The 22,679-nt window shown below is 45.9% G+C and overlaps 1 protein-coding gene across 1 annotated transcript in view; it reads left to right on the top strand.

Annotated features, from left to right (window-relative positions):
- Positions 1 to 503: 503 nt before the first annotated feature.
- Positions 504 to 22,679, top strand: part of CACNA2D3 (calcium voltage-gated channel auxiliary subunit alpha2delta 3) — a 958,661-nt gene continuing 936,485 nt past the window's right edge. Inside the window, exons 1-2 of the mRNA XM_023189561.2 lie at positions 504 to 781; positions 1,453 to 1,534. Coding sequence (XP_023045329.1) covers positions 660 to 781; positions 1,453 to 1,534 — 204 coding nt within the window. The 5' untranslated portion in view covers positions 504 to 659. The remainder of the gene's footprint in view (positions 782 to 1,452; positions 1,535 to 22,679) is intronic.

The raw sequence follows: 22,679 nt of genomic DNA, 5'->3' as shown, positions 1-22,679 counted from the left end.
GGGGCGGAGGGCGCGCCCCCTCTAGGCTCCGCTGCCCCCGACCCCGCCCGGCCCAGGGGCGGACTGGGCGCGCGACGCCCGCTGGTAGCAGCCGCCCGCAAAGTGCGGAGCGCCGCGCCCTGCCCTTGGCCTCCCTCCCGCGTCCCCAACCCCCACCCCGGCTAGGGTCGCCCCGGCCCGGGGCCAGCCCGAGAGTCGCGCCCGCGGTGGCGGACTGCGGAGTTGTAAAGAACTCAGCGGCCGCAGTGGCCCGGGCGGGGCAGGGCGCGCTCCGCCGCGGCCAAGGACACTGGAGTTTGCAAGTCCCCGCCCGCGCGGCGCCTCCCGCCCAGCCGCCCTCCCGCCGCGGCCCGCCGGACTCCCCGGGGCCGCCGAGGCGGGGCCGGGCGGCCGCCGCTGCTAGAGGCGCGTCTCTCTGCCTCCTCCCCCGCCCGCCTCCCTCCCCTCCTCTCCTCCCTCCCTCCCTCCTCCTCTCCGCCCTCCCCGCCCCCCCACCCGCTCCTTTTTCTGCTCCCCAAGTGAGCCGGGCGCGCGAGAGGCAGGCGGGGCGGCGCGGAGCGGAGCAGGCAGCCCCGCGCGCTCGCCCACCGCCCGCTCCGCGCAGCTCCCCGCGGCCGCTCTCGTCTCCGCCGCAGCGGGCGCGTCGGAGGGAGCCCAGCATGGCCGGGTCGGGCTCGCCGCGCCGCGCGTCCCGGGGGGCCTCGGCGCTTCTCGCCGCCGCGCTTCTCTACGCCGCGCTGGGGGACGTGGTGCGCTCGGAGCAGCAGATACCGCTCTCCGTGTAAGTGCCGGCTCCTGCACCGCCCGGGGAGGGGACCCTTCCGCCTGCGACCCACTGTGCCCAAGTTTGGGCGCCTGCAGGTGCGGCTGGGCAGGACCCGCCGCGGGCGTCGGCCTCGCCCCTCGCACCTGCCTTTCGGGACCCGCGTCGGGCGGCGAGGCCGGGTGGGATGCTCTCGCCCCTGCCCGCAGGTTGGCGAGTGAGATCTGGAGATGCTCACCTCAAGTGACGGCACCAACTTTGGAGCCTGGTTACCGAATCCAACTTCCATGGGCCGCTGAATATTCCCCCTTTGCTCTCCCGCCGCCCCACTTCTTTTTGGGAGGGGGGATGGGTGGATTTCTTCTGACTGCTATTTGCCAGGTGATGCCCAGTTTAGGGGGTCGAGTTCTCGGGCAATGATTCAAATGAAACTCAGTGGTCTTTTTAGAGAGCCTGGGAGACTTTGTGCATTCTTAACTCCGCGACCCCCCTTGGGCCCCCTCCCTCGCTGCGCTTTGCAGTTTTGTGCTGGCAGTTTCTACCAAAGCGCTTTTTTATCTTTTCTTCTTTTAAAAAATGTTACATCGCCCTGCTCCTTCAGCCATAGCCCCATGTGTGCGTGTGCGTGTGCGTGCGTGTTGACTGTGACACGGGTGTTACATTTCTTCCTGTGCCCCTTCTCCCTGTAGGGTGAAGCTCTGGGCCTCGGCTTTTGGTGGGGAGATAAAATCCATTGCTGCTAAGTACTCCGGTTCCCAGCTTCTGCAAAAGGTAAGGTTTCTGTGGTGGCAGGAAGCGATGATTTTTTCCGGCACAGAAAATGGAGGCAGATTTAGTTTTCCAAACAAACGTGAGCCCCGAGCAGCATCAGTTATCAGAGGAGTCTCTGATCCCCGGGTTTCTTGGCATTGTACTGTACAGTGATTTCTTCCTACCAACCGGTTATTTTTAGATGACACTTGATTCTAAACACGAAGAAAAGCCGGATACTCACTCGCACTGTCCTGGCTGGGGCTCGGAAACTGAGTTGTTTTTGCATGGCTCTTGTCTCTGTGTCGGTATTGCTGTTTCAGTGCCAGAGCAGATGCTCCTCGGGCCAAAAAATGCTAACTTCATCCAAGGGGCAGACTCAGTGCCTATTTTGTGATGCCTTTCACCTTGCACTGGAGGCGTGGGGTTCAGTGTATCAGAGAAAGACGCTGCACTATTGTTTGTCATCCCTGCAGTTGTACAATCCCATTATTCCCCAATCATCTAGACCCAGGGCTGGGATGCATTACATCATTACAGATAAGGAGAATGAATGTGGTTATCTTTCCACTCAGCTGCACTGCCGGGTAATAACCTATGAGAGTAGTCCACAAACTTAAGAAATGGGTCTGCATCCATGTAATTCTGTAGAGTAATGAGAATAGAGAATTGATTATTAGGTTCTTATCAGAAACTGCATCAATTTTAATTCAAACAGGCAGCATTTTAAGCATAAGCTTAAAATTACATTGTGAGATATATGGTCCTTCATTCTGCCCTTCAGGAAATAAATAAAAAAAAAAAAAAGGGAGGAGAGATTAGAGGAGTTCAAAGAATTTCAAGTTTGCAGATCAACAGGATTAATCAAAATATTCTCTTGATGATAGAAAATAAAATTGGCCTTTAGGGAATAATTCTCTGAAAATGGGTACAAATAGCTTAAATTGTTAATTTTTAAACATTTTAAAATATGATTTTTGGGCCAATGTGCCATATGTGTTATGCATGCTGCCTGGTAACCAAGTACGTATTTTATTTATGGCATTCCCCTTCAGAGAGTAGCATTTTTGGGGACAGCGTATGAAACAGTTTGCCACATGAAATCCAAATACCGTAATAAAGCTTTGGCCCACCATGGAATGACAAAAGTTTTTCTGGTTTAAAAATCACCAGTAGCCTTATTCATTGAAACCTTATTTATTGAAAGATTGTTTGCTCAACTCTGTTGTTTGGGAAGGTGTTCTTGAATTATAGGCAGCTGGTAAACAGTTGAGGCTATGAAATGCCCTTCTGGAAGATGAGAATTTACATACCTGTGGCCCATCTCAGCACTTACAGGAATTGCATAGGAATTGCCTCTTTCCCTAGTACTCTTTTAATCTGGACAAGTCTGTCTTCTGTTTTGGCATTTTGCCCACTTGTCAGATGTTTGATGTGATGAATTCTGGACTGTAGCATTGCCTGTATATTTTTCTTATGCTTTTAAAGAAGATAACATTTTATACAACTTTAAAGAAATATTTCTTATCTGCATGTTGTAGTTGTAGCAATTCTAAAAGAATCCCTTCGGAGCCTGTTAATATTTTTTGTTTGTGCTTTCGTATCTTTTATCTCAAATTTTCTAGGAACACACAAAATATGTTTTTTTTCTTTCTCTTTGAAGTTACACACACACTCACTGCACAAAACTCCATCAACCCTATTATTTGGTACTCTATAACAGCAAATTGGAAAAAGCTGAAATGCTTCTCTTACCTTCTCATCAGCGTCCTTTCTGATACTGAATTCACTAGCCTTGCTTTGCTTTTGTCATGTTTGCAGCTTGACAATTGTGTAATTATTTCCAGCTGTTTATGGCTTTGTTATCATTTCTTGCTGCTGCCTGGCATTTTGTAATCTGATGCGAGGGAAAGGTGAGGTGTTGCTTGGCATTGCGTTCCGGGGTGGGTGTCCACCCTAGTCCTTGCTTTGGAATCTGCTCTGGGGGTCCTGAAATACTCACGGCTTTGGGTTACTTGGCAGGGACTTTCCATAAGTGATGGGGGAGCATGTTAGACATCTCGGGGAGCATTTTTCAGCTATCTTTTGGCTGTTTTGGTCCACCAGCCCCCGCAAATGTTTCTGTATTTTTAAAATTAGCAAAGAACATTGGTTTAGAGAGTTCAGAGTATGAATGGGAATAGATCTGAGTGCTCAGAGTGTAGGAGACATAACATCGTTTGGAAAAACAAGGGGATAATTGCTTCTCTTTTGCTGATTCTCAAGTTTCTGGCCATTTGCATGAGGGATTACTCCTCAAAGTCAGAACTCTGTGCACGCTGCCATCATATCACTGTGTCCTTAACAATTAAGATGCTTTCAAAATGAGTTAGAAAATTTGGCTGGAAAATACATTAACACTGTATTAAGGGGACTCAAAGATGGCAATACTATGTTGTGTAATAGAGTGTAATTGCTCTTTTAAGGCATGGATGTTTAAACTTGATTTTCAGTTAAGTAAGGTGTACTGTATACCACCATATAATTTTATGTATTTTGTGTAGTTTCACTAATTGACACTTCATGTTGTGAATCTATGTATGTTCATTTTTAGAATGGAAGTTTAGTCATTTTTGCACTAAGGCATACACTTTACAAAATAGTTATTGTGAATATAAGTTAAATAATAATTGGCCATGCATCTATTTTAAGGTGTTTAGAGACTGGGAAAACTGCCATTTTGGTAACATGTTTTTATTAGGTGATCTAATTTGAGGTAGCAGTATTGTTACTGACTTCATCAATGTAAACACAAACATTTAGCAATGTACCTTGTCATGACTTCAGAAATAAGAGTATTTTATCAATTGTTTCTGTGTTTAATACCATGGCTTTTGCCACTTTAGTCTATTATAATATATTAGGTATTCAATGCCAGATATCCCCTATATTTTTTTCTTCTGTCTTTACTGAGCACAGGAGTAGCAACCTGTTAGGTCCTTAGAAATAGGATAGTTTTGATTTTATAAAACGCAGTAAGCCATCTTTTAGGAAATTTGTTTTCAGTACAGAGTGGAAGACTGTGGGACTTGTCTGTGGGTGCTGGAGTTCATCTTGAGGGGTTTTAGATGCTGAGAGAGAATAGCAGGCCCCTGGAGGACTGTGCTGGTGTGCTGCTGTATGCCTGTGTGCTGCCTTGCTAAGCTGGCAGATACTGCAGGGGTTTCCATTCACTTCAACTTTTAATTAAGTTTCCGATTTGACATATCCCTGCCAGTCGGTATTCAGCTGCCTCTATCTTGCTTCATTTTCCCCAAAGAATGGACTTTGTTTGGTTCTTTTGGGGAGGCATAGTTTCATTACCGCTGTATTTTGGGATTCAGTGAGAAGCATTCTAGTAGGTCTGGGAACCCAGGCTGTTAAACTCAGTCTCCACACCTCTAACAATCACAATCAAAGGCATTAAACTGGCTGATTCTCATTTCATCCTCCTCAGGGATAATTGGATAGGAACTGGGTTTTTCATTCTATTTAGACGTGCATTCGGGGAACCAGTGTTCACAGGAATGAAGGGTTCCAGTTACATTTTCCAGAATCATGATGATAAATACACAATGGAAATACAGGTAATGTGTGTCTCTGCCAGTAACGCTGGAAAAGAATTGACATTTACCTTGGACGCCTCTTGGAGCACTTACCAAACACGCACGTCTTGGAATGCGCAATTTGTTTTTTGCATTATCAACTATTTATTGAGAGGGCAGCTTTAATATATGAAGTTGATATCTCTTTCCACAGGACAGAGTCAGCAAAGTAAAAGGTTGGTGCTTTAAGCCATTTTTATAATTATGACTTTTCATCAATGTGGAAATCGATGGACTTTTTAATAATTGAATAGGTGTATTCACTTATCAGGAATTAGGTAGCAGTGCTGCTCGTGGGAAACCCGGCACTCTTCAGCTTGCTGTTGTGGGGGAGGCGCTGTTTTGCTAACATTTTTTGTTGAATAAACACAGTTACTTGGCGTCCTGAATGATAAACGCATTCAACCTATGCTGCTGATTCTGTAATTCATAGCATTATTTCAAATACTGGACTTTTCCTTAGCAGGTTATTTTTAAAAGTCTTGAAATCTCTGAAATGACAGTTTTTAATCGTTCAGGGCAGTTTATTGGTCACACTAACACAATCACCCAGACAGTAGCAGAGCAGGGCAAACCTATGAGCATTCAGTTTGTGCCTCTTATGCATATATCTCATTGTAGTTGTCGAGTTACTCATGGCCACTTGCTAACTGTCTAAGCCTCTTTTGCTCATTTTTTTTTTCTTTTTCTTTCCTTGTTTTTTTTCTCCTTAAAAGTTCTTTTCTGCCAGATACATTTCTACTTTGCCTTTGCTCCCGTTAGGAACTGCTGCGGCCTGTGTTACTCAGGAGATTGACAGATGCTACTCAAAATTAAGGGAAAATGAAAATATAGGCATGGTTTTCTGGTCGGAGGCAAACATCAGCTTTTTATTCCCATGTGGTTATAATTTTGATTGATTAGCATGGTGATCTCATGCTGATTTTAATTAATTAATTCTAACACTAGTGCAATTTTTAGGCAAATACATGAATACCAAACCACCCGATAATTGTGAAATCCATTGCCCTGAGCCGACACAGTTATTGTTTCCAGTTTTTGATGAAGACATAGCCATGTGTCAGCACGAGCAAAAGTAAAAGAAATGCGAAACCATCACCCCCAGCACCTGTGGCCCTTCCAGGTATTTCTTTGCCCTAACGTTTGACGCACATATTCTTGGAGGTGCAGGTTTGGGATTCTAGCCTTCATCAGCCTTGGATTGATCTCCACTTGGTGTTTAGTGTTCCGACTTACATTGATCAGTCCATGGTTTGGTGCGTTGGGCCTGCCTAAAGAAGTGTACATTTTCACGAAGGGGTCTATTTCAGGCCTATCGTGAATCCTGATTTACCATCGTAGATGCTCTGATGCCAGCAAATGGGCTTTTTCTTTACCCCAGCACATCTCCCCTGTCAGATGTGAGCAGCAGCTCTTTCAGGGATCCCGCCATCTTTTTTTAGTCACAGTGCTTTTTGGCACAGTCTTCGGGTTGAGACCACAGCATCTTCTACACAGGGAGTATTAGCGGATTGTGTATTCCCTGGGACACTGTGATTTGACTTAGAGGTTTGCTGTGACCAAAACTGAGAAAAAAATCAAACAAATGTTATAAAATGCCAGCCTATGAATTAGCATGTGAGATTTTTTTTCCCCTTTAAATGTAATTTTTATACAAGAGACATCACGGCCTAGGTTTCATCTCGAGTGACTGCAGTGAAGCTTTCGTGTATCATTCAAAGAAAGGAAAAGTTCCTAATGTCAGGCTTCTGGTAAAACTGACAGAATCCTTACCAGCCCTTTTTGGTCCATTAAACAAAATTTTGCTTCTCCTTTGAAGGAAGAAAATGATATGAGGAAGAGGAGGATGCTTGTTTTTTTGTGATTTTACTAAGTATTTAGTGACCAACAGACTCTGTCTGAGGTGGTTGTTCTGTAATGTAAAGCTGGACTCTAAGGCCCCTCGACAGCCCAGCACTTTGGCCTGTGCTTACAACTCACCCTTGGCAGATTAGGCATTTGTATAACTGATGTGTTTTAGGGGATTTCTGTGTGCATAGCCAGCATGTCTACTTTTCAGAAGGGAATTGTTTTTTACAAATACATATTTGAAAAGAGTCCAGTTCATTTCTAATAAATGGTAAACATTTCAACTTCCATTTGCTTTGAACAACACTCATTGGGTGCTCATTCCAAGGCTGCTTAAGGCATTACATTTATAAGGTGTATTAAATTTATATGTTGCACATCTTTCCAGTTTCCCCAAATCAACATTATGAAAATAAACAACTCAGAAACCAAACTGTTAGTGCACATTTCAAGGCCATATTGGAAAGGAAAGCATTATCTTTTCACAAGAAATGGATGGCTGTTCCTTCACTTTGTGCACTTCAGAGTATTTATCTTGGCACCTGTTATTGGAAAACAGTACCCTCCCAAGGTTAAAAGGGCTGTTATGCATGTAAATGATCTGGACAGGCAAGGTGGGCAAGGCTGTAAATGCTGTGGGTTCACAAAACAGACGTCGAGTTTTCCATTTTAGGTGAAACAACTGCCAGTCGATATTTGGGGCCTGCACATGCTATTACCATAATACTTATTAAGTGTGTGTATGTGCACGTGCCCGTGTGAATAAAAATGGATGCTGTTCATCACGAAACGTGCCAGATAATGCTTGCTGATGGGGAAGACTGTTCTTGTCCTCTTGGGTGTTAGAGAGGCTGACTTGAGAGAATGAACCAGGGCAGTAGGACAGAACTGAGTCACCCAGTCCAACAGGCATGGATTTGTTCAGCGTCTGGGATTTTGTAGGCAGTTGGAATCTGAGGACTTGCTGAGATCAGAACTGGCTATGTAATTTGTGGTCCCCAGTGCAAAATGCAGAATCCCTTGTTAAAAAATTATTTAAGATTTCCAGGATGTGGCAGCAGAGCCTCAGACGAAGTGTGGGGCCCTGGCTAAGCCTCCTGTGGGACAGGCTGTCCTCGTTTTGGCTTTCTCTTTCTCCTGCTGGATAGCTCACCCTCTCAGCTGTATTCATTCTAGGAAGCTTCCTTTGCCCACCTTTGTTCCATCTCCAATGAAATCATTTTCTCATTTTATGAGTAACAGGTCGAGAGCTTGGAGCATTTTCAAAGATTCACATCTTTGGAGATGCTGTGTTGTTAAAGGAAGGGTCATTGGCCTTAAGCGGTGGCATCTCTCTTTTTATCTTTTCTGTGTGCATTTCCAATGTGGCCCTGGGCAAATTGCTTAATCTAATAGTAAAAACAGGTAGCACTCACGCTGTAGTTTCTGCATTCCAGGTACTGTGATAAGCCCTTTACATATGACATCCCATTAAATTCTCCCAGCAACCTAATGAGGCAGGGACTGCCATTCATCCCGTTTTACAGATTGAGAAGCCGAAGCTTACACAACTGAAGCAGCCTCTCCAAGGTGACTGAGCTGGGCTTCCAGGGTCTACACATCTGGCCACAGTGCTGTATTTTCTTGTCTTTACGTGATCCTTTTTGACCTCAGTTCCTATTTGAAAAGAATGTGCATAATACCTGTGTTTTCGATCGCACAGGTGTTTGGAAGGATTAAATGAGAAACATCTGGGATATTAATTCAGAAACAATTAAAGCGTGGGTTAACAGCTGAGACGGCATAGCCTTGGAGTCAGATGGGCTTGGATTTGAGTCCCAGATCTGACATTTTCTTTTCTGCATTGCCTTGTAGTTTAACATTTCTGAACCTATACCCTTAAATGAGAAAGGAGACCAGACCAGTACCTTCTATTGTATAGGCTGTGATGAAGGTTAAATGAAATAAAATATGCAAAGCACTTAGCACCGTGCCTGGCACATTGCCTCCTGCCAGTGAGTTGTTGTTGTCATTCCTAGTTGCATTATACAAATACAAGCTCTTCAGATAATCTTAATTGAGCTTCTGTGGGGCCTGGCTGCATACATACCTGTGGACTTGGTGAATGAGCAAGTGCGTGAATGGGTGCCAGGCATTGGCACGTAGGCAGGTGATCCCCAGCTGATCCCTGATGAGAGTACTTCAGAGCAGGAGGAAGGCTGCAGTGGCGGTGGCTTCTGTCAAGATATGCACCCTTCCCCTTGAGATCAGCTCCCTTCTCCCTGAGCATGGGGGGAGATGTCCAGAGAAAGCCCATCACCCAAGGAATTGGGGTTGCCACATCTGCCCCACAGCCCAGAGTGAGGTTCTTATGCCAAGGGAGATCCCAGTATACCCAGCCATTTCCCCTGCTGTGGGAGCGTGTTCAGAAGCCAGCTGCAGATGACCTCTAATCCCGATGTCCCCTTGGGCAACATTTCAGTTGTTTAGGATGACATGTGGCACATGGGAAGCCTTGGTTTTCAGGCTATCCTCTCATTCATACTGTCCCATTTCGTTATTAATGAACAAGAGAGACTTGGAATTTTTGTCACTTTGATCCCATAATTAGTTCATAAAATTAAGGCAGTGTATGTTATGCACATAACATAATGTGGCAGGGGCACAGTGACAAATGCATTTATTATGTCCCCAGGGAGGTGGATTTTTTTTTTTTTTTGCTTTCTTTCCCAAATCCTCCTAATCTTGTCCCTTGCACAGCAGAAGCGGGCAGCTGTAAGATTAAAATTTGCTGTTGCTGTAACATTGTGCTATAATTTGTGAAGCAAGGTGAAAGTTGGAAATATAGGGCAGGCGTTTGACTCTTTGTACGTGTGCCATCCATAATGCATTTTCCATTGTATTGTTTGAGGCAGAGGTGGGTCAATATTGTAAAAAGAACAATAGATGTGGGAGACAGTAAATTCGCTGGATGCAGGTAATCTTCAGGCGCGAGTCATAACATCCAGCTTTACTCTCAGCCTCCTACTGGTTTTCATTATTAGTGAAATGTCTATTAGTGCAACATGACCGCGTCGTGTACAAACAGCTCAATGGGCATAGGCTTTTGCCCCACTGACATAATAATAGTCATTTGACTTCTGGAATGCTAATGCCAAGTTTGGATATTCTTTCCTCTTGACTTTGGCCTGGGCCCCTGTTGGAATGCTATCGTCATCTGCCTTTATAATACAGAATTCACACACCAACTCAGACAACACACTTCAGACAAATCATTATCTGGCAACCAATAAAGGGTGTTTGTGTGTGTGCGTATGTGTGTTTTATATACATGGGTTGTTTCCCTTTGTTAGTAAATACTGGTAACTAATTAAAAATCTCAGAGTATGTGGCCAAGTTCGAGTATTTCAGAACATCAGGAGCCACCTGGTCGCCCTGGAGTAAGATGTAATCCTCTCAGGAGAGGGCTCACAGCTCACTAATCTTTCGAAAAAGCCAATAGTACACATTTCCCAGAACGGGAATTTCAGAATTATAGAGCCATAGCTGGATTTTCTACTTGAACAGCGAGGTTTTCAGTTCTTTGATTGAAACAAATGCTTTATGAATGATAGGAAAAATATATAGACTTAGAAAGAAAGCAGAGGATTGACTTTCAAAAATCTACTTGTAAGGGAAGTGGCTGGTCTTGGGAAGGCAGAACTGTGTAGAGCTGAGGGTCTGAATCTGAGTGACGACAATCTGGGTTTGAATCGAGATGCTGCTGCTGCCTGGTCATATGACCCTGACAGGTCAGTTGCTGAGCCTCAGTGTTCACATCTCTCAAATGGGCACAATGGTACTAACTTCTAGGGTGAGTTGAGAGGCCCACATGGGAAGATGCATGCAGGACGCTTGGCAATAAGTGACTCATGGGAAGGGTATAGAGAAGGTAGACTCTTGTTGTTATTATTCTCAAGGAGTTGATTCTACATACCGGCAAGTGTTGGTTGCTCAAGACAGTAGTTTGTCCACTTTGGGGGTTGTTAATGCCAAACCATCTGGAGGCCTTGTTTTGAGACCTCCATCAAGCTGCCTATGACTCAGCTCTACAAGGGATTTTAGGCAGTAATAATAATAATAACAATGATGCAGGTGTTTTATTTGTGTTTTATGATGTGTGCTTTATGACGTATCATTTAATTTCTTGTAGCAACCCCTGAGGTTAGATCTGTTGTCATCTGCATCGGTTTTAGAGATGCAGAAACGTCTTTAACGTGTAAGACAGAGGATGTAACTTTGCCCAAGGCTACATGGCTCCACGAGGCAAAGGCAGACTGAGTCCGCAGCATGTGAATCCCAGTTCAGGTGCTTGGGTTGTTGTGGGATCAGAGGAAAGGTATTTGGGGGATTTCTAGGACCAACCATTTATCCTTTGCATTGGCCTTAGTGTGGTATTGGCTCATCAGAGCATTTGGTGGAAACTTCTCCCCTGCCCTTAAAATTGTCTCCTTTGGAATTCGTAGTCTTGTTGCTTGGTCCTTGTCATTTGCTTTCATAATGCAGAACTTAAAAGGGGCAAGAACTGGACCCTTAAAACTGGGCAAGAGGAGGGCTGGTGAGCCCTCTAGCTTTCCATACTTCTCCCTTTTTGTCATAATAAACTGATGCTGCTTATCTTTTAGTTGCCCTTGAGGGTCAGCCCTCCCATCATGTGTTCTGACTCCTAAGATGCCTTTCTGAGAATCTAATTGAATTTAATTAAGTTTTCCTTTGTGTATTCCCCATTATGGTAATTGATGATGGTATAGGAAAGCCAGTGTGGGCTCTAAAACTCTGAGACCAGATGGATCTGTCTTTGAGATCTGGCTGGATTCTTAGTGTTCAGGTCCTCAAATTCCTTACCTGTATAATGGGGTCATGATAGGGAGGATTAGGTACGGAGGCATGTGACGGTCTTAGCACAGAACTGTATACCCAGGAAGTGCCCAGTAAATTTTAGCTCCTCTGTTTTTGTTATTCCTGTTCTTTGTCTGTCTTTCCTAAATGTTTATTGGTACTTATTTTTTTTTTTTCTCCTGATAAAGCCACAGTTCTGTTTTTCTGTACAATCGACAGCTAGCTTGAAAGCCACAGCCCTGGACTCACTAGGGTCGATTTCATTTTGCTTGGAATGAGTCTTGCAGGGCCTTCTGTGCCTCTGGCAGGTCTGGGGTTCTGGGTTGTGTGATATCCTGTGAACCCCTTATCTCCTTTGGTGGTGAGTGGGAAGGGGTGAGGAGAAGGCTGGTAAAGTAGACCTTAAATTCCCCCAGGGCATGTTTGCTCTTTCTGACCTGGAGAGGGTCCCCCTGCGGCACTTAGCACAGAGCTATCTGTGGGGTGGGCTTCAGAGGTTGTTTGTATGTGGCCAGCACGAAGGTACGGATAAACAAAGGGAGGAATAGCCGCCCAGCCTTTTCCCTGTCCTTGCACGCTAGTGATGGAAATCAGAGCACTGTAGAGCACAGGCAGATCACCAGGTCCTTCACAGCCCTTTCCCTATTTACTCTCCAACGCCAGGGTTTTATGAGTCCCAGCATCGGGCAAGGATGCTGCAAAAAGTGGGGGCTGCCTTCCAGCTACAGCAATCCAGCCCCAAAGCCCTGCAGGCAGGTCCCTTGCCCACAACCCTTGCAGTGCCAGCGGGGACTGCCAGACAACAGAACAAGCTGGTCCTCGGTTCTCCTAGCTGGCCGACCCCCTCCTTGCCCCTGGGAGCATCCCTGCCCATCTGGGTCACCACGCTGGAGACATGGTAGAGTCTCCCCCAGAAGCATCCAGTTGGGCTGAGGGGTCCAGGCGCCTCTGCAGTACAAAGCTGAGCAGCTGCTGCGGGAGCACCGCAGTGCTGGGCGGGTGCACGAGGAGCACCAAGCGAGACTGATGGGGCCGCCGCAGCCGCCACCATCAACCTGGGGGAGGCAACTCGGCAAAGGCAATTAGGAAGCTGCTGCAGCTAATTCCATAAAGCACTCGAGCACCACATTACCACTGATATTAGGGAGAAATGTGAATTTTAATTTCTGTTCCCTTCGCCTTCACATGGGATTGAGGCCCTGCCAGCATCAAGATGTGTGCGTGGTGTTTGCTATGATCTCACCTTCTCAGGGAGGTGCTTCTTTAATTTGTTTGTTTATTTGTTGTTTACATCACCGGGGCTGAATTTCTGAGTCTGTGCTTTGGAGGTTACTGGGAGCTGCATAATCTGCCCGCTGCAACATACCTGCAACCTCCACAGAACGTTCCTTGGGTGATCTCACTGCTGCACCCTGCGTGGGGCCTGTCAGGAACCTTCACGCAGGAGGAAATCTTTAAGAGTGGCCATCAAGTGAGTTTGGGTTGTTTTTATTTGCATTTGCATCCTGTTGCAGGCAGTGGTCTGCTCTCTTCCCCAGGCCCAGCCCTTGGATGTGCTAAGAGCCTGCAGCAGTGCACCCCCTGAGATGAGGGGAGACAGCTGCTGGGAAGTGGGAATTATATGGATTTAATGGGGATCAGTTTTGCCAAAAGACATTTCACTTCAGCCTCTGTCACCTTGAGATATCAGGACCGAATAGAATATTGTGTTGTGAGGCTTTCGGAAGAGTCTTGTCTCCAGCGCCTCCCTGGGATGTGACTCCTCCGTGGAGCTGTGACTTCTGCTAAGCAGAGCATTGTGTGCCCTGAGTGAGCAGGATCTGATGCCCACCTTGCACCTTCCTCCTGAGCCTGACCTACTCATTTAGAAGGGGATGAGAGGACTTCGGAGAGGGGCAGGTGGGAAACGGCCCCTTCCTCTGTGAGTGTGTGTCAGGGCTCAGTGGTCTGCCCCTGGTCTCACAGTGAATCAGAAATGGGCCAGGTCTTGAATGCTGAAGTCCTGACTACCAGGCTTGGGTCCAGGCCAGTGTATTGAGGCCACAGATGGAAGAAGGGTTTCACGTTCCACAGTGGGCTTCTTGGAGGACAGGGGGAGGTAGCCCTGAGCCTCGTGGCTTGTCTGCTTCCTGTCCCATGCCTTTCAAAGCTACCCAGCTGGTCTCCACTGGAAATCTGTTCTAGTTTATGCAAAAAGGTGTGTTTGTGAACTCTCCTCAGATTCAATTGCATTTGAGCCTGAATTTCACCTAGAGAAAATGTTCCTCCAATGCATCTATTTTTTTAACAGCCAAAATATTTTGTCCCAGTGTGTCATCACGGCACATTCCCCTTATTAACATTATCTGTATAAGTGGAGCCGAAAGGAGACAGAACAAGTAGTCAAGCGTTTATTGAACACTAATAACCTCTCTGGAAACCTGAAGCCTCCAACCTTCTCCTTTTCCTCAGTTGAGGTTCAGATCATCAAATGCTTTATTTTGGGTAGAATATCATGGTTTTAGGGGAATCTGTAGCAATCTTAATAGACTTCCAAGCTTTTGTCTAAATGTTGAACATCCTTTTCTTTCTTCCTTCTCTCACTTCTTTCCTTCCTGCTTCAACAAACATCCATTGAATACTCAATGAGGTGTGCAGAGCTATGTTGGGCACCCAAATCCCTTTGCCGCTGCGTCTACCTTTCCCATCCTCACGCTGAGTGCTTCAGTGACAGCACACTGCTTGAGTTCCCTGCACACATCCGGCTGTGTCACGCCTCTGTGCCCATGCCCGTGCCATTGTCCTGTTACACTGCCAACACTGCTATCCTTGTCTGGCTTCTGAGCCTCAATTCTACAGGATGTCAGGCTGTAGAAATGTTACCTGGGGAGCTTGTTAAGATGCATTATTTCAGGAGCCTACTCCAAGAGACCCTGGCCCAGTAAGCTTGGCCCGGAGCCCCAGAACCTGCACGTGAACAGACATCTCAGGTGACTCTCATTTGGTGGTCCATGGACCACGCTTTGAGAGAGATTGTTTACATGTTGGCTCTGGGAAGGCTTCTGGCTTTCCCTAAAGAGACTCAGTCATTCCCTCCCTTCCATTCTGGCCTGTGCACATCTTGATTGCTGGCCTGTGCACCTCTTCCCTCCCGGCCTGTGCACATCTTCCCTCTGTGATTTTGTACAAATCCGTGTGTTTGCAGGCTGTGTTGTCCTGGGCCAGAGGCTGGAGCTGCTCTTCCCCTGAGCCAGGTCTGAAGCATGGGCTGGCACAGGGTATAGCCTTCCTCAATGTGGGTGGCATGAATGGAGATTTTCCCTGCCATGGTAGTGAGGGCTTTGGAGCAAGTCATACATTTTATCTTTTAAGTCCAAAGGTACCCAGGTACACGTCTGCTTGTTGAAGCAGTTTATTTAGAAATCACTGAGCACAGTTGAGTGGCCATTCTCCAATTTGTGAGATGGAGAGAAATTTGTTGACCTGTCACCGATGGCTTTTCTTCTTACCAAATAGGTTACCGGGACCTGTGGTTACTAGCCCTTTAACAGAAAATTGTTTAGTGAACATCAGTTTGAAAGACGCCATCTGCTTCCTATAAAAGCCTGCTCCTAATCTCCCTGGTGCAAGAATTGCTCCCTCAGGGGCCTTTTGGGCACAAAACTGTGTTTTTTTCTAAGTCAGTGCCTTTCAAACTTCTTCAACTGTGGCGCGCAGTAAAGAATACATGTTACATTGCAACCCGTTACAACCTCACATGTGAAACATGTTTCATGAAACATCACTTAGCCTTATTCTTCGCAGTGCAGACTGGTATTTTGTACTTTATTCTTTTCTATTCTATTCAACGCAAGTCGAATAGACTGGACTCTGTTGTACTCTATTCTACACTATTCTACTCTACTCTGTTTTCTATTCTGTTTATTTTAGAAGGCTGACTCTGACCTATAAATTGATCTCACAACATAATAAATGTGTTAGAAAAACCCATGCTCTAAATGTTACTGGGGTAAATTATAAGTCAGTTCAGTGATTGTGGGAGGTGCAGCGTTGATCTTTGAGACCCGAGCTATGTTGTCCCCAGTAATAATGATCAGTGGTGATAGCTAATGCTTATCAGCCAGTCACAGTGCTATGCTGTCGGTATAAATTTCATTTCACCTCTGCAACAATCCCATGGCACAGGTGCTCTGATGGCGTCATTTTCCAGAGGAAGACACGAGTTCACGGAGGTGATGTGACTTGCCCAAGGCAACACAGCTAATAAGTGGTGGCCTCGATTTGTGAATCCAGGGCTATCTGAACATGAAGCCTGGACTCTCAACTGCACTTGCATTTGCCTCTTCCTTTGCCAGCAGCCACTTTAATTGGTTCCAAGTGTTAGCACTGGGCTGTGCAATGTGGAGGGCCAGAAAGAGGAAATTTGGAGATGGCGTGCTGGGGAGCAATGGGAAGGAAATGTGAGAGAAAGCAGGGAGAGTGGAAGAGGGCAGTCTGTGAAGCCTGGGGTGAGCGGTGGTCCTCAGAGCATCTGGTATTTTGGCTCTAGCACCTAGAGAACCTGCAGTGTTTTTGCATCTCTGTTATAGTGGCTGCCTCCTCCCTAAAGCCCCCACTGCATCTGGTGTTTGTCACTGTACTTGCTGGACAAAAATTTGTTTTCACGTCTCCTTCTTTGACCAGGGGTCATCGTTTTGAGGCCAGAAATGATGGCTTGTACTTCTTGGGATGCCAGGACCTGGCCCAAGGAGATGTCACCAGGGTTTGGTGACTGAGTGAGTGTATAAGGACATCCTTTAAGTTAATCCTCATAACTAGCCCAAGAGTCATATTCTATCCTCATTCTGCATTTGGGGAAATTGAGCCCAAGATCATGAAGTTAATGATAGGAGAGCCAGGTGAAGGACCACCATCCCAGGTGAAAAGGTGACTATTATATTTGCATGTGTTCATTTTTTGCTTTCTGAAGATTAATTTTGTCTTCTTCCACCTCCTCCTGAGGATTTCTCCTCTTACCGTCTGGATCTGGTTTTCTGTATTTGATCCCTTTTCTTTTTGTTGTTTGGGCAGGATGTGGCTGGACCAGAGAGTCACTGGGCTGGAGAGGGCAGGAGTCTGGCCTGACGTCTGGCCGTCCAGGTTCTAGCTCTGGCCTGACTCTGCTGAGCTGGGGGATCTGGGGCAGCTCGTTGCCTCTCCCTGGGCTTGCCTGCAGTAGAGCTCAAAGGTCAGCACAGTTCCAGAGGACAGCAGATCCAACCTCACTTCCCAGTGTGTTCCACCATGAGATGGGTGGCACTTGGTTCTGGCTTTCTTCTTTTCACTTTGTCCCAGTGTGCCCCCATCCCACCCACACCTGTTGCCCTGCAGCTGTCTGCATCAGGTGTCTCTGTGAGTGGAGGGAGGCATGCATGGGCTGCTGTCCCCACCTTGGGGTGTTGTCCAGCAGGCGCAGCAGACTCACACCTGCCCATGCTGTGCAGACAAGGCAGACTTAGCTGAATGGCCAAGAGAAGACTAAAGTCACATTCATGTCAGAGCAGGGAGACATGACATAGCATTTTGGCAAATTCTTCTCTGCATTTTTGCTGACATTATCTCCTAGGAGCCCTTGTACCATAGCCTCATTCTTAGAGTTGTGTATGGGTATGGAGTCATCCTTGAATGTAAAAGGCAAAAATAAAAGAGACTAAAATGTTTGACATATGATGAAGTTCTATGATATTTTAGACAGTGAGTAAATTGGTATTTATATAACCTGGTATATTCATTTCCCCTGATCCACCCTCCCTTGAATGTTGACTTAATAACACGCCTGACTAAATGACGTTAATTGCTTTAAACTGCCAAATTAAAAAAAAAAGCCGGCATTCATTCAACAAGTGTGGTGTGTTCACAGCCCAGACTGGAGGCAGGGAGGAGAACTGAGTTCTTTCTGGGGAGGGAGGGCTGAGATGTAACCTGAGAGGCTTAGGAGAGGGGAAACGCACATCTCAGGAACACTGGCTGCTTGGGCCAGACATAAGCAATGGAGCTGAGGAGTGAGGTTCCTGAAACTGAAGCTGGTCGTGGGTTTGAATCTTGGCTCCACCAGTGGCTTTAAAGCAATTTCTTAGCTTCTTTACTTCCCATTTGCCTGTTCCTTAAGTGATTCCTATTTCATTGGATTGTCACGAGGATTAAATTGGATCATGAATATAGACTTTATCTCAGTGTCTGGCTGCCGTAGGAATTCAATGAATGGCAGCAACTATTATTTTAATTCTTGGCATCAAAGGTGAGACATCTCCTTGGGCCAGGTCCTGGCATGCCATCATTCCTGGCCTCAAAAAGTTGACCCCTGGGCAGAGAAGGAGATGTGAAAACAAGTATTTGTCCAGCAGGTGCAAAAAGAAATCCCGGATGCAGTGGGTGCTCTAAGGAGAAGGCAGCCACTATAACAGAGATGCAAAAACACTGTAGGTTCTCCAGTGCTCAGCAAAATGCCAGGTGTTCTGAAGACCACCGCTCTCCCTGGGCTTCACAGACTGCCCTCTTCCACTCTCCCCACATTCTCTCACATTTGCTCTCCATTGCTGCCCAGCATGCCACTCCCAAATTTCCTCTATCTGGGCCTTTCACATCCCAACTAAAGTGACTGCTAGCAAAGGAAGAGGCAAATGCAAGTGCAGTTGAGAGTCCAGGCTTCATGTTCAGACAGCCCTGGATTCACAAATCGAGGCCACCACTTATTAGCTGTGTTGCCTTGGGCAAGTCACGTCACCTCCCTGAGTTGCACGCCCACCCTCTGATGTCAGTGGTACTGCCTCATCCAGAGAGCGTTGGTTCCCTAGAGCAAGACCTTTGTTTGGTTGGTCCTAGGCTCTCAGTTGCTACTGCCTTCGGATTTTTGGCTCCTGTAATAGTCTCTGTCAGAAAATATTTGTGGAATAAATGAATGAGTGAGTGTGAAGAATGAATGAACACTTTACCAGCTGAGAAAACTGAGGCTCAGAGAGGTCAGTGAGATCAAAAGAGACAAAACAAAGGTCTGCCTAGTCCTCAGCCATGACCCTCAGCTAGTGGGGGCTCATTGGCGCCTCTCTGTGGTGTTATCTAAATTTCCAAGAGAAACACTGTCTGTGATCTGCAGGTGAAACCTGTGTGTGTGTGTGTGTGTGTGTGTGTGTCCGTGTACGTGCATGCCTGAGAAGATGTATCATATTAGATGTAGACTCGTGGTTGTTTAGATGATCAGTTCTCATTCTTGGGTGAAATGGCATACTGGTAACCCTTCTCTCTTTGGGGGAAAATGTTCCCTAAAAGCTCTTCTGTGCTGAATTAACCACAGAGTCCCTCTAGGATGTCGAAACAGCCCATACCCAAGGCTCCATTCAAAGTGCTTTTTCTGGGACTTAGTGAGGGAAAGTGTTTCCCATTGAGCTCCCTGTGTATGTATCATCTTTGCCTTGTTTATTGCAGTAGTGACTTAAGCCTCCCAGCCAACCTGTCCAAAACCTTCGTTTTCCGAAGGCAGTGGGCTATGAAACTTTGCTGCTCATCTGCTTTCTCAAGTCCTGTTTTGTGGGCAAGAATGCTGGGTTAAGAGAGGAAGAGAAGGAGAGGCAGAGGGGCTGAAGTGTGAAGAAGAGCACTTTGTGTTCTTTTTTAAAAAGTCCTTGAACTCAGTCCTTGAAGAGTGCGGTATAAATTTGAGAGATGATGGCTATTAATACTTCGCTTCTTGTGTAGCAGCTTTTAATCCAGGATGTCAAAATACATCAATAACACATTCTTTTTCCATTTCTCCACTTCACTTGTAGGGAGGAACTGGAGAGCATCTCCAGAGAGAATGTTACTGCCTTGGTCCCCGTCAGAAGCACGAGAAAACAACCTGAATTTGATAATTTTATCCATTCATTCATTGGTTTATTCAGCAAACATTTTTGCATCTTGCTACTCTGTCCAGGTATCATGCCAGCTCTTGGATTACAAGGACAAGCAAAATAAGACTGCACCCTCATGGAGATTACAATCTCGTGTGGGAATCAGACGTATCTCAAAGAATTAGACTAATGCATGCAAGTCTCCTTGCAGTTCCATGAAGGAATGCTGATAGCTCATGACCTGAAGACCTACTCTGGTCTGGGTTCAGAGGAGGCTTGCCAAGAGCATGATCCTCTACTGAGACCAGAGGGATGAGGAATTACTGTGACAGAAAGGTGGAAGAGGGGTCCCTGGACCCTTTGTGGTCCTGTGACCTTTTCCTGTCCTGGCCCAGCCTCACCCTCACTGCTCCTCCTTGTGTGAGTTCAGGAACTTATCCTGTACTTTCTTCTTGGCCCTTCGTTCTCTTGTTTCTGCTGCCCCAGACTCCCTCCCTTTCCCCTATAGCAACTTGTTAAATTCTCAGTCTTGCTGGCCTGATTCTTTAGTTCAGCAAAGAACTTTTCAGTTCCTGCTATGCCATGGGCTCAGTGCTAGGCTCTCAGTTGCTACTGCCTTCAGGAAGCCTTTATCCAACCTCTTCCTCTTTGTACCTCACTTTATTGATTGTAGCTGACCTTGATTTCTAGTTACTGTTGTACTATCCTTGGGCCCTTTCCTCAGCTCCACAAGTGTTTTGAGGCCCTTTTCTCCTCTTTGTTTTCCTTGTGGCTCCTTAGGGCAAAACCTGATGATGGTGATGATGATGAGGATGATAATGATGATGATACACTACTACTTGTTGAACATTTAAAGTAAGCCCAGATGGCATTCAGAATACCTAAGACATACTGCCTCACTAAATCCTCACAACCCTCTGAGCACGCTACTCTAGTACCATCCATATTTAACTGAAGAAGAAGCTGAGGCATGGAGTATGTTAATTAGCTTTCCCAAAGCTACTTGGCTAGGAAGCAATAGAGCCACGATTCCACACTGGGCATTTTGACCCCAGTGTCTGTGTCTGTAACCACTATACTATACTTCCTTTCTCTCATGGCCTGCATTTGTGGAGTTGTATCTGTGAAAATGATTGTGCTAGTTAGGAACAGATATAATCCATCCCTCTCCGAGTGTGCACAAGTACAACAACCCTGAGTGATAAGGAGTAACTAGCTAACACTGGTCCTCCAAGTACAGTGAAAAGCAGGTTGTGACTAGGTTTCTTTGCTCCAGAATTTGTTCGCATCACAGGAAGTAGGTAGCAAGGCTGAGGCACACACTGATTATACCAGCAACAACTGCTTGGTTCTGGCCAAATTCTTTTGTCCTAGTTGCTTTTCTTTCCAGGATTGAAGAAGCTCCCAGGCCAGTTGTCATGCAAGTGGCTTCCCCTCAACACAAATGCTGAGTTCATTATTGCAGGTGTGGATTCTTTGTGTGATGGCACGGGCTTCAGAAGTGCTAGAGACAAGAATTTCCTTGTGTTCATGTATAGATGCTGGATGAGCGCTGGGAAGAAATAATAACTATGATCAACTTGAAGCTTTTAAAATTATAAAGCATTGCCTATTCACTATGGAAAATTTTGGAAATAATGGATAAATAAAAAAGCAAGTAACAACAAACTGCTATTCCATTATTCTGGCCTTGTCATTGTTAATTTTTATTATTTTTCTGTTTATATTTTTGAGACCAAGTCTTTTTGTTTTTTTTTGAGACGGAGTCTCACTCTGTCGCCCAGGCTGGAGTACAGTGGCCGGATCTCAGCTCACTGCAAGCTCCGCCTCCTGGGTTCACGCCATTCTCCTGCCTCAGCCTCCCGAGTAGCTGGGACTACAGGCGCCCGCCACCTTGCCTGGCTAGTTTTTTGTATTTTTTAGTAGAGACGGGGTTTCACCGTGTTAGCCAGGATGGTCTCGATCTCCTGACCTCGTGATCCACCCGTCTCGGGCTCCCAAAGTGCTGGGATTACAGGCTTGAGCCACCGCGCCCGGCCTGAGATGGAGTCTTGCTCTGTCGCCCAGGCTGGAGTGCACTGGCGCAATCTTGGCTTACTGCAAGCTCTGCCTTCTGGGTTCACACCATTCTCCTGCCTCAGCCTTCCAAGTAGCTGGGACTACAGGTGCCCGCCATCATGCCCAGCTAATTTTTTGTATTTTTAGTAGAGATAGGGTTTCACCGTGTTAGCCAGGATAGTCTCGATCTCCTGACCTTGTGATCCACCCGCTTCGGCCTCCTAAAGTGCTGGGATTACAGGCATGAGCCACACAGTGCCTGGTCGATTGTTAATATTTTGATACGTTTCTGTGAGTCTTTTTTCTTTTGCTTATGTGTGTGTGTATTTGCATATATGTATATGTACTTTGCATAAATAGTATCATATTGTATCAGCTATGTTATAATGGCAAGATATTTTAAAGCAGATTCAGGCAGTACTGTAGGGACCACATAAAATACTTCTTTTTCATATGATAGAAAAAATTCATCCTCTTCTTTGAAAAATTGGAATGTACCAGATGATACAAAAAGAAAAAACTTTCCAAATCTGAAGATGCAGGAATATTCACATTAAAATTTTGCAGCATTTCTTTTAGGCTGCTGAAAACTGAAATCAGATTGTCAACATAAAGTTATTTTGCATTTTCCCCCAACTTTATCTTATGAGCATATCCCCTATTACTATTTTCCAAAATGATTTGTGTTCTGGCTGCAAAACATTTCCCCCTGGGGATGTTGTGTGGCTGTGTCCCCTTGCCCCAGTGTGGAGCATGAAGGCTGTTGCCCAGGTTTCCCCTGGTGTAAACAGTGCTCTGATGAACATCTTTTCTGTCTCTGTCAATTTGATTCCTGATTATGGCCCTCAGAGCATCCTCATAAGGGGATTCACTGTGCCAAAGGTGTGAACTTCATCAGTGCTCTCCATTCTTACTGCCCTTTGTGTGTGTGCATTG

This window comes from Piliocolobus tephrosceles, chromosome 2 (genome assembly GCF_002776525.5).
Source record: "Piliocolobus tephrosceles isolate RC106 chromosome 2, ASM277652v3, whole genome shotgun sequence".
NCBI classification, from domain to species: Eukaryota; Metazoa; Chordata; class Mammalia; order Primates; family Cercopithecidae; genus Piliocolobus; species Piliocolobus tephrosceles.
The sequence above is the reverse complement of the archived record's forward strand: the minus strand, read 5'-3'. Positions and strand labels throughout refer to the sequence as shown.